Source organism: Drosophila teissieri, unplaced genomic scaffold (assembly GCF_016746235.2).
Source record: "Drosophila teissieri strain GT53w unplaced genomic scaffold, Prin_Dtei_1.1 Segkk5_quiver_pilon_scaf, whole genome shotgun sequence".
NCBI lineage: Eukaryota > Metazoa > Arthropoda > Insecta > Diptera > Drosophilidae > Drosophila > Drosophila teissieri.
The window spans coordinates 111269-123963 of NW_025225019.1; the positions used below are offsets into that span (position 1 = coordinate 111269).

At 37.7% G+C, this 12695-nt stretch overlaps 1 protein-coding gene and 1 long non-coding RNA gene across 3 annotated transcripts; both read right to left on the reverse strand.

Annotated features, from left to right (window-relative positions):
• Positions 1-3712: 3712 nt before the first annotated feature.
• LOC122625736 lies at positions 3713-4579 on the reverse strand. The gene has a single exon (XM_043805807.1). The coding sequence runs from the start codon at positions 4577-4579 to the stop codon at positions 3713-3715; it is 867 nt and encodes a 288-aa protein (XP_043661742.1).
• A 4469-nt stretch (positions 4580-9048) lies between these two features.
• LOC122625724 lies at positions 9049-12374 on the reverse strand. 2 transcript variants are annotated; one of them, XR_006326652.1, is made up of 3 exons: positions 12031-12374; positions 10103-10540; positions 9049-10045 (listed from the first exon to the last, which is right to left on the reverse strand). It is a non-coding gene; the product is annotated as an uncharacterized LOC122625724 (long non-coding RNA). The 2 variants fall into 2 exon arrangements; XR_006326651.1 differs by having other exon boundaries at positions 9049-9631; positions 9690-10540.
• Between the last annotated feature and the right edge of the window lie 321 nt (positions 12375-12695).

Consider the following 12695-nt stretch of genomic DNA (forward strand, 5'->3'; position numbering starts at 1 on the left):
AATGAAAAAATATCAAAACATTTTTCAAAAGCTTGGGCGTGGCAGCTTTGGGCGGTTTGTGGGCGTTAGAGTGGGCGTGGCAACATGAATCGACAAACTTGCGCTGCGTCTATGTCTCTGGAGTTTGTATGCTTATTCTTAACTTTCTAGCTTTTATAGTTCCTGAGATCTCGACGTTCATACGGACGGACAGACAGACGGACAGACAGACAGACGGACGGACAGACGGACATGGCCAAATCGACTCGGCTATTGATCCTGATCAAGAATATATATACTTTATGTGGTCGGAAACGCTTCTTTCTGCCTGTTACATACTTTTCAACGAATCTAGTATACCCTTATAGTAACTTATGTAGTTACTGCTTTATTTAATTCGAAATACAATATAATGTTAACTTGATGCCGTAAGCTTGTTGCGCGGCAGGGTTGAAGTCCAGAGAGGCCAGTCTGACGATATCAGAAGATATCGTCATCCAGGAAAGGTCTTGGCGTTAGTACTTGTTTACGCCGTGTTGCCAGACTGGGTTTTAGTCTGGGCGCCACATCTACTCCCCCTCCAGTGACTTCGCCAGGTGGTGAAGGTAACGGTATAAATTCTGGAGCTGCAGGTGCAGGGCTCGGTGGCGTAGGTGGCTGCGAAATCTGTTGGTCAGGCGGTGGATCCTCGTGGTGGTCTTCGCTAGCGTCAGATTCAGCTATGAAGGCAGGCTTGAGGAGGTCGACTGATATGGCCTTCTCTTGTCCATGAATGCTGATGACGTAGAACTTGTCATCAACCCGGCGTGTTACCCGATGAGGTCCCGTGTAAGGCGGCTCGAGTGGTTTTTTAACAGATGCCACTCGCTTGAAGACGTGCGTACAAGTTCTCAGGTCCTTACAAATGAAAACAGGTGGTTTAGCGTGATGCGCCGCAGGAGTAGGTCGGGCTGCCCTGATATGTTGACGTAGTTGCTCGGTGAGTCGGTGATCCTTGCTGAAGGCGGTTGGAGTGTGCGACTCAAAAAATTCGTTGGGGATACGAATAGTGGTGCCAAAAAGCATTTCGGCTGGCGATGACTGGAGGTCCGCCTTAAATGCCGAGCGCAGCCCCAACAGAACTGTAGGCAGGAGATCCGGCCATGCTATGTGAGATTTACACATCAGGGCGGCCTTGAGGGTACGGTGCCATCTCTCCACGATGCCGTTTGACTGAGGGTGATACGCAGTTGTACGTATCCTTTCGGCTCCAATTAGTTTACCCAGCTCAGCAAACAATGAGGATTCGAATTGAGTTCCCTGGTCCGTTGTTATAGTGAGTGGACAGCCAAACATGCAGATCCACTGTGTATACAGAGCTTTCGCGACAGTCTCCGCGGTGATGTTGGATAGTGGAATAGCTGCAGGCCATCTGCTGAAGCGGTCGATGATGGTAAGACAGTAGCGTAAGTTACGGATAGTGGGAAGCTCAATCAGATCGACGTGAATGTGCTCGAAACGATTGTCAGGAACATCGATCTTCTCCACCGGGCTGCGTGTGTGGCGATGGATTTTGGCCCGCTGGCAAGGAACGCATTGTCGGGACCAGAGGGTGGCATCACGGTTAATTCCTGGCCAGACAAACCGCTGCTTAAGTAACTTTGCAGTTGTACGGCCGCTGGGATGCGCCAATCCATGTATGGTACTGCATCAAAAGCTTGGCGTCTCAGACTTTTGGGTAAATATGGCCGTTCGCGTCCATTCGAGATGTCACACCAGATGTCTAGGTTGTCGAGGTTCCTAATTTGTAGAACAAGGGACGTTGTTTGAGGAAGCTCAGCCATTTCATCGTCGGTTTGTTGGGCCTCGAATATCGCTTGAGCACTGAAGCTAGACGGCATGCTTATGGTATTGATGCGTGAGAGGGCGTCTGCCACTGCGTTGTTTTCCCCGGGATTGTACACTATCTCCGTTGAGAATTGAGAGATAAAATCCAATTGGCGGAGTTGTCGAGGCAATGCTTTGCTTGCTTTCTTCCTGAAGGCGTATTGTAGTGGCTTATGGTCGGTTTGGATGATGAATGGACGACCCTCTAGAATGTGCTTGAAATGGATGATACCAGCGAAAATAGCCAGGAGCTCGCGATCATACGTGCTGTAGCCTTGCTCTGCCGGAGACAGTTTCCGCAAGAAAAACCCAATGGGACGCCAAACTTTGCCGACTAGTTGTTCGAGAGCAGCGCCGATCGCTGTATCGGAGGCGTCCGTTTTAAGGGCGAGGTGAGCCGATGGGGAAAGGAACGAAGAGCACACGGCACGTAAAATTCCTTGCTTGCAGACCTGGAATGCATCTTCCGCAGGGCCGGTCCAGGCTATTTCGCGCTTGTCATTTTTGGTTGCGCCTTTTAGGTAGTCTGTGAGCGGGATTTGAGCCTGAGCTGCGTGTGGGATGAGGTGTCGGTAGTAGTTGACCATTCCCAAAAACCGGCGCAGTTCCATGATAGTTTGAGGCTTGGGAAAACTGTTGATTGCTTGCGTGCGCTCAACAGGGGGCTTGAATCCGCTCGCATTGACTTGGAACCCTAAGAAAATGACCTCACTTTTACCAAATTTGCACTTTTGAGGGTTAATTTGCAGGTGGTTCCTCTGCAAAATCTCAAAGATTGTCTGGAGGTGCTTCAAATGCTCCTCATGCGTTGTGGAGAACACGATGATGTCGTCCATATAGCATCCTACGAATGGAATGCCTCGAAGCAGGTTGTCCATGTGGCGCTGGAAGGTTTGCGCTGCATTGCGCAGTCCAGGTGGCATGCCGACGAATTCGAAAAGGCCGAACGGTGTAGTGACAGCTGTTTTTGGAATATCATCTGGCGCGACTGGGATCTGGTGGTAGGCACGCACCAAATCGATTGTGGAGAAAACCGAGCATCCATGCAGACGTTGAAGAATGTCTTCCCCATGGGGAATCGGGTAGCGATCTGGAATAGTGGAAGCATTAAGTTTACGATAATCACCAGTAGTGCGCCATTCGCTGCTCTTCTTGGGGACCAAATGAATAGGACTGGCCCATTGGCTGCTGGAGGGACGAATCACTCCTTGCTGGAGTAAGAGATCGAAGTCCCGGCGTGCCGCTTTTAATTTTTCGCCTGTCAGCCTTCTTGGCTTGTCGAAAACAGGTGGGCCAGTTGTTTGAATGTAATGCGCAACCTCATTATGAATGCGGGTTGCTAAAGGCGCATTAGGACGAGTGATCTGCACAAAGCGACTAAGAAGATTGGAGTACGGGCGATCTATTCCACTGAAACTTTGCACGTTGATTGTAGAAACGTTGTAAAGTTTTGCTTCTGCAACTTCTCCTTTGGTCGAAACAGCTTTTGAGGGATCCATAAGGCGTTTACCCTTGAGGTCGAGGATGAGGCCGTGGTGCGTGAGGAAATCTGCTCCGATGATTTCTGATTGGACGTTCGCAACGACGAACGACCAGGTGAACTTACGCTGTAGGTTGAGACCAAAAGTTAGATTTAGCGTGCCGTATGTATCAATTATAGACGTGTTGGCCGCGAAGAGTTTGAAGTCGTCTTTGCGACGATGCATTCCCTTGATTATCGAAACAGGTATGAGTGAGATGACTGATCCGGAATCAATAAGGAATTTTATGTTGGTATTACGATCGATTATGTGAAGTCGGTACTCCTTTGAGAGGCGAGTGCTTGGAGATTTGCTGTCACCAGTCGCCTGAACAGATGACAGCTTCTTTAGTTTCCCTGCTGTGGCACCCAGGCACAGGGCGAGGAGCATTTTCGTGCATTTGGTCCGAATTTGGCATGATAAAAGCAGACACGTGGTGCTCGGAGTTGCTGCTCGTTGCGATCGGCTGGGCAAGAATGGCTGGAGGGCTGCATGTTCTGGAGACGAGTTAAAGAGGCCTTGATGGCAGCGATGTCGCGTTTCAAGTCGTCCACGACACTTGTGCCAGCTGCCGGCGGGTATTCGCGGGTGTTGCCTCTGAATTGTGCCGAGGAGGGCCCAGCAGCCATGACAAAAGAACCCGATTCCTCTTCCATGAGATCGTCAGCGAGTGCAGCTTGCGCTTCCAAAGTTGCTGAGCGTAGGAGCTTCAAACTCCGTTGTACGTGCTGCGGTAGCTGAGAGAGCCAGCGGACTCGCAAGGCGTCTGCAGACGCGCGACCGTCAGCAAGAGTTGTCATTTGCCGAAGGAGCTGCGAGGGCTTCTTGTCCCCAAGGTCAAGCTCCAGCAAAGCGCGCTGCAACTGTCTGTCCGGTGATTCCGTAAAGCGCTTGATGATAATCTCCTTCAGGTGCTCGTATTTGTTGACTTCCGAGGGTTGCGCCAGAACATCAGATACTTCAGTCATTATATCAGCATCCAAAGCACTGATTAGATGGTAGTAGCGCGTGTTATCTGAAGAAATGCGGCTGCATTGAAATTGCGCTTCGATCTGCACAAACCATAACCGCGCATTTTGCTTCCAAAAAGGCGGTAGCTTGATGGCGCCAACCGACTCGACGACAGGAATAACGGTGCCTGCGCTGTTGCCGCATTGAATTTCACCAGCGTCAGGCGAAGTTGGCGGTGCAGGCGAACAATCTCCGGTATTCATTTGGTTTATTGCGGGGTCACCAATATAGTAACTTATGTAGTTACTGCTTTATTTAATTCGAAATACAATATAATGTTAACTTGATGCCGTAAGCTTGTTGCGCGGCAGGGTTGAAGTCCAGAGAGGCCAGTCTGACGATATCAGAAGATATCGTCATCCAGGAAAGGTCTTGGCGTTAGTACTTGTTTACGCCGTGTTGCCAGACTGGGTTTTAGTCTGGGCGCCACACCCTTTTACTCTACGAGTAACGGGTATAATAAAGAATTTAAAAGTCATGATGACCCAAACGCAGACGAACAAAATAAGTTTGAAAAACAACTATTATTAATTGATTACAATGATAATGAAAAGGTATATGAGATAGGTTCACAAGATATTTTTAAACAAAGATGCGAATTTATAAATGTTATTGAATAATATTATATTAAACCAAAAAGACCGAGTGAACCAAATATAAAATGTGAAATGAAGCTAAGGTTAGAAGAAGACAAGCCGTTTAGTATTTCGCCAAGGCGCCTGCCATATGTAGAGAAAGAAAAATTACAAGGAATCCTTGATGATTATATAAAAGATGGTATTATACGACAAAGTGAGTCTGAGTATTGTTCGCCAATTGTACTAGTAAAAAAGAAATTGGGTGGCATTCGGATGTGCATAGATTATAGGAAACTAAATAAGATCACGGCGAAAGTTAGATACCCGATGCCATTAATTGATGATTTATTAGATACACTAGCAAACAAAGTTGTGTTCTCGAAGTTAGACCTGAAAAATGGATACTTCCATGTTTATATGGACGAAGAATCGATAAAGTATACATCATTTACCACGCCACTAGAACAGTATGAGTTCACAAGAATGCCTTTTGGGCTGACAAATGCTACGTCTGTTTTTCAAAGGTTCAAAGGAACAACAAAGTATTTGACGACATGATTAGGGAAAAGAAAGTGATAGTTTATCTCGATGACATAATGATAGCGACAAAGAATATAGAAGATCACCAAGCTATATTCAAAGAAGTATTTTAGCGATTAGTTAAAAACAAATTAGAGCTACGAATCGATAAATGTATGTTTTTTCAAAGTGAGGTGAAATATTTAGGATATATAATATCAGAAAAGGGTATTAAAGCAGATGACAACAGTGTGAAAGCAATTGAAAATTTTCACGTGCCACAAAAAGTTCATGATGTTCAAAGTTTTTTGGGGATGTGCTCGTATTTTAGAAGATTTATACAGAATTTTTCAACAATAGCAAAGCCACCTTATGATTTGACAAAGAAAGACAAAAAGTTCGAGTTTGGCCCAGCGCATTTAGAAGCATTTGATGAATTAAAAAGCAAGCTGTTAAAAACGCCTATTTTGGCATTGTACAGTACTGAGGATGAAACAGAATTGCACTGCGATGCAAGTTCGATAGGTTTCGGATCAATCCTTTTGCAAAGGAAAGCAGATGGTAAACTACATCCAACTATTTAATATATGCATTAAAACGGTTTAGAGTGTACCTACAAGGAATTGAATTCAAAATAGTAACAGACTGTAATTCCCTCACAATGACGTTGAATAAAAAAGACTTGAACCCAAGAATAGCAAGATGGGCCTTGGAATTACAAAATTATTTGTATAAACTAGAGAATAGATCAGGAACTAGAATAAAACACGTTGATGCTCTTAGTAGATGTAATACGATTATGGTAATAGAGAAAAATACGTTCGAGGACAATTTAGTTATATGCAAAAATAGGAGACGAGAAGTTGAGAAATGCTAAGTAAAGAAGAAAGCGAATTATATAAAATGCGAAATGGTGTGATTTACAAAAAAGTAAAAGATAAGTTATTGTTCTATGTCCCGGAAGCTATGGAAGAACACGTATTGTATAAATACCACAATGAGTTAGGCCATGTAGGGAAAGACAAAGTTACGGAAATGGTCGGTAAAAGTTATTGGTTTCCAAATGTTAGAAGTAAAACAGATGAACATGTTAAGAACTGTCTAAAATGTATAGCTTTTAGGAAGAAATGGTAAGCAAGAAGGAACTGTTAATATTGTACCAAAGGAAAATATACCATTCGAAGTCATACATATAGATCTCTATGGTCCGGTAAATCAAAAGAATTCTACGAAAAAACATGTATTAGTAATTGTTGATGGGTGCAGAAAGTTTGTGAGATTGTATCCAGCGAAATCAACAAACTCAAAGGAAGCAATGGAAGCCTTAAGTGATTATTTTAGAGCGTATAGCAGACCAACGACCATTGTTTTACATCAGATATGTTCGAAGAATTTTTGGAATCAAGAAACATTAAGCACGTCAAAATTGCAACAGGCTCACCACAAGCAAATGGACAAGATGAGCGAATAAATAGAGACCTAGGACCCATGATTAGTAAGCTCGTAGATGTAGAAAAAAACGCACAGTGGCACAAAGTTTTGGAAGAAGTACAGTATGCAATGAATAATACAAAGCACAGAAGCATAAATGAGCACCAAAGTATAATGCTGTTTGGAGTGAATCAATAAGGAAAAATGCTAGATTGTTTAAAAGAAAATGTATTGGAGTCAATGCTAAAAAGAAAAGAAATTAATTTAGAGAAAATTAGACAAAATGCAGAAGTTTCGCAGGAAAAAGTACAGAACTATAACAAGAAATATGTTGACGCTAAACGACTAGAAGCAAATAAATACAAATTAGGAGACTACGTTGTGGTCAAGAATTTTGATTCAACAGTTGGAGCGCCTAGGAAATTAATAACCAAATATAAAGGCCCCTATGAAATCGCCAAATTACTAGACAATGATAGGTATTGTATCAAAGATGTGGAAGGTTTTCAGTTGACACAAAAACCATACGATGGAATATGGGCGGCTCATAATATTAAACCATGGCTTCGAGATAAGAATTCGGTATCAAATAATAAAAATATAGATAAGAAAAATGATAAAGAAAAACAAAAGTCTAAAGTAAATGTAAAAAAGAAAACCAAACCAAATGTAACAAGCACTGAAATAAGTAACGAAAATGTAATAATTACAAGAAGTAGAGCGGCGGGGATCAGGAGATCCTAATTATCAGGATGGCCGAGCTGTAGTAGTAGTAGTAGTAATTGTATATAAGCATAGTGGTATAAGTCCCATTGCAATATTAGAATGTAAGAACCTAATTATAAGAGTCGCAAATGTAAACAGTACACACACACTTGCTGAATAAATGAAGAGTCAGTCGTCGCTGAACTGTCACAGAGCGCACACTAAAAAGACAAGAAAATGAAAGTTAATGTAACAAAAGTTTAGTGAAATTAAATTTGTGAAACAGAAATAAAAGATAGAATTAAACAAAATTACAAAAATTTAAAAAAGAGATAAAGAAAAATTTTAAACATTAATTAGGAAAGAAAACAAATCGGTATTAAATATACCATTAAGTTTACAATTAAGTATACAATTAAAGTTAGCAACCGAAAATTGAATTAAAATATTTATTGGTTTAAAAATTAAATAAACTAGAGTTTAACTAGAGTTTATGTGTTCCATTTTACAAATAAACTCTAGTTAACGTAATTACATAAAGATAACAAGAATTAAATGAAATTAGGTTGACTAAAATTAAATTCTCATTATACCCGTTACTCGTAGCGTAAAAGGGTATACTAGATTCGTTGAAAAGTATGTAACAGGCAGAAGGAAGCATTTCCGACCACATAAAGTATATATATTCTTGATCAGGATCAGTAGCCGAGTCGATTTGGCCATGTCCGTCTGTCCGTCCGTCTGTCCGTCCGTATGAACGTCGAGATCTCAGGAACAACAAAAGCTAGAAAGTTGAGATTAAGCATACAGACTCCAAGGACATAGACGCAGCGCAAGTTTGTCGATTCATGTTGCCACGCCCACTCTAACGCCCACAAACCGCCCAAAACTGTCACGTCCACACTTTTGAAAAATGTTTCGATATTTTTTCATTTTTGTAATAGTCTTATAAATTTCTAACGATATGCCAAAAAACTTTTTGCCACGCCCTCTCTAACGCCCACAAACCGCCCAAAGCTGCCACGTCCACACTTTTGAAAAATGTTGTGATATTTTTGTATTAGTCTTGTAAATTTCTATCGATTTGCCAAAAAACTTTTTGCCACGCCCACTTTAACGCCCACAAAACCGCCAAAAACTGTATGTGCTGAAGACTCTCCTTCGCACTTCCACTAGCTGAGAAACGGGTATCAGATAGTCGGGGAACTTGACTATAGCGTTCTCTCTTGTTTTTTTACTCTTATCAACTAGACAGCATTGCCTCATATACTTTCTCTTATCTTATTATTAAATGAATAAAATTATAATAATGTTTTGGTAAATAAATAGTTTTCCTTATGTGAAAAGGCGAAAAGTATGATGAAAGGGTAACATTTATATTAGGGATTTACCATATAGTGGCAAAGGTAAATCATGGGGGGTGGGTACAGAGTCGGGTTGCTATACCATCAGTGTAACCTCATTTCCATTAGATATACTGGCTTGGCAGCATCATACACCCATGTGGTCTCAGAATTTTGTTCTTTCTTTTAAATTTTTTTATGCATTAATTATAAGTCTTGTTCATCTACGTAATAGGCACGGGACTATAAATTTTATTAAATGTGGCTTTCTGATCGAGTGAACACCAATGGCGATAGTTAGCTAGCTGCAACTAGGGTCCCAATCGTCCAACAATTTAGCGAAGATCTCACCACTTAATCAACTATGGATGTTACAATATTGGCTATCATATCGTTAGTTGGTACATATTTTAATTCAACATCGCCTTTCTGGATAACTATCCTAATGAAATGATACCTGATATCAATATGCTTTGACCGAGCATGGTAAACTGAATTTCTGGCCAAATTCTGAGCGCTAAGGTTGTTGGGGTATCCTTCCTTCCACAACCAATCGCAATAATTAAATGCTTCAGATGCAGAGCCTCCTTTACAGCTGATGAAAGCGACATATATTTTGCTTCCGTGCTGCTTAATGCAACACTGTTTTCCTTATCCGACTTCCAGAAGATAGGGTCTCCTGACAAGAAGAAAACAAATCTTGTATACGAACTTTGGTGGCTGACGTAGAAACCCACCAACGGCAACCCTCCATCCTGATAGCTTAAGATTTTCTTGGCCGTTTCTGCCAAATACCGCATCACTCGTTTCAAAGCCAATAAAGGTTCGCTATGCAAGTTCGTATTTCGCTGCGCCAGCTTCACAACTGAGTGATAGATATCTGGCCTTGATGTTAACGCAACCCACATTAACTCTTCTAGTGCTCCAAGCCGCGTCTCTGCAGCATATCCTTGATGTACAACGTCTCATTCATCGTTATACTGTCCAACTCGCCTTCACGTTCTATCTGCATACCCAAAAACGTGGTCAGCTAACCTTTGTCCATGCATTTAATCTCGAAGCTATTTTAGACTTGATATGCATAAGATCCACTCTGCTCTGGCACGTTATAAGAAGATCATCAACATAAATTAGTACAAGACACAATTACCGTTTATGTCCTGTTTGTACAAATATGCTTCGTATTGGCAGGTCACGAAACCGATCTCTTAAAGTGCTTCATCTAAAGTGGCGTTTCACTCTCGTCCTGCCTATTTTAGTCCGTATATCGCCTTATTGAGCCTCAGAACCCTGTCCTTGCACTCAACGTAGTCGAAAATCTTAGGGTGTTTCATATATTCCTTCCTTGGTCGGCCTGACTTGCCGGTCCGAATTATTTTAGGCCTCCCTGGCCCGATTCTCATTGCCTCTCCTGCCGGTGGCACCGCCTCCTCATACTGCTGGTTACGACCCGTGTCTCTTTCTGAACGTTCCGAACTGAGGTTCACACTGGATTCCTCACTTTTATCATCTTCTGTCTGCTCATCCTTCTCACGCTGCCACTCCACCTTGAGTACATTTTCAGCTTTTCTGGGAGTTGCTTCTGCAGCTGGAAATTCAAAAATCTTAGGCTCGTATTCTGGATATTCATTGAGTAAAACATCGCGATTAGCAATGATTGATAATTGATATTAACAATTACAATAAAATAAATAAATAAATAAATAAATAAAATAAATAAAATAAATAAAATAAATAAAATAAATAAAATAAATAAAATAAATAAAATAAATAAAATAAATAAAATAAATAAAATAAATAAAATAAATAAAATAAATAAAATAAATAAAATAAATAAAATAAATAAATAATAAATTAAATAAATTAAATAAAATAATTAAATAAATTAAATAAATTAAATAAATTAAATAAATTAAATAAATTAAATAAATTAAATAAATTAAATAAATTAAATAAATTAAATAAATTAAATAAATTAAATAAATTAAATAAATTAAATAAATTAAATAAATTAAATAAATTAAATAAATTAAATAAATTAAATAAATTAAATAAATTAAATAAATTAAATAAATTAAATAAATTAAATAAATTAAATAAATTAAATAAATTAAATAAATTAAATAAATTAAATAAATTAAATAAATTAAATAAATTAAATAAATTAAATAAATTAAATAAATTAAATAAATTAAATAATTAAATAAATTAAATAAATTAAATAAATTAAATAAATTAAATAAATTAAATAAATTAAATAAATTAAATAAATTAAATAAATTAAATAAATTAAATAAATTAAATAAATTAAATAAATTAAATAAATAAATAAATTAAATAAATTAAATAAATTAAATAAATTAAATAAATTAAATAAATTAAATAAATTAAATAAATTAAATAAATAAAAAAAAAAAAAAATAAATTAAATAAATTAAATAAATTAAATAAATTAAATAAATTAAATAAATTAAATAAATTAAATAAATTAAATAAATTAAATAAATTAAATAAATTAAATAAATAAATAAATAAAATAAATAAAATAAATAAAATAAATAAAATAAATAAAATAAATAAAATAAATAAAATAAATAAAATAAATAAAATAAATAAAATAAATAAAATAAATAAAATAAATAAAATAAATAAAATAAATAAAATAAATAAAATAAATAAAATAAATAAAATAAATAAAATAAATAAAATAAATAAAATAAATAAAATAAATAAAATAAATAAAATAAATAAAATAAATAAAATAAATAAAATAAATAAAATAAATAAAATAAATAAAATAAATAAAATAAATAAAATAAATAAAATAAATAAAATAAATAAAATAAATAAAATAAATAAAATAAATAAAATAAATATAATAAATAAAATAAATAAAATAAATAAAATAAATAAATAAATAAATAAAATAAATAAAATAAATAAAATAAATAAAATAAATAAAATAAATAAAATAAATAAAATAAATAAAATAAATAAAATAAATAAAATAAATAAAATAAATAAAATAAATAAAATAAATAAATCAAATAAATTAAAATAAATAAATAAAGCAATCACCCTTAATCGTCCACTGCTTTTGAAACGGCCAAGATTTAGCGTCAATGGAATGGTACGACGACGACAATTTGGATTTGCGTTTGACTCCGGATTGATGAACAAAGATCGGGGTAAGTTGAACAAAGTAGTAATAAGAAAAACAAGAGAGAACGCTATAGTCGAGTTCCCCGACTATGTGATACCCGTTACTCAGCTGATGGAAGTGCAAAGGAGAAATTTCCCCACTGACAGGTTTTGGCGGTTTGTGGGCGTTAGAGTGGGCGTGGCAAAAAGTTGTTTTGCAACGGGTATAATAACTTTACACGACACTAAAAACTCATTGTTTTTTAATTTCCCACACAGATACAGAAATTTAAGTTGCCCTAGCTGCAAGTGGATAGCTCGTCGGTATGGCTACGATTGACTATGATTTGCAGGGATTATTTAAAAGGGTAGATCGCCTCACAGGATTCCCTCAAGGGGGCGCCACCAAAACCCTCGCCCTATCGTGATACTTATCGATAAGGCCCTATTATCATCGACTCCAACTGCAACACCTTTGGAATATTTATTTTTTGATTTTTATGTTATGTTATTATATGTATTGCAAATTTTAATCGATAAGCCAAATATATTGTAGACACGCTTGTTCCAACGCCAACAAGCTGGACTGAGCTGTCACGCAC

Excerpts from the sequence above, each read along its gene's own strand:
- LOC122625736 (XM_043805807.1), bottom strand. The coding sequence starts at position 4,579 with ATGAATACCGGAGATTGTTCGCCTGCACCGCCAACTTCGCCTGACGCT.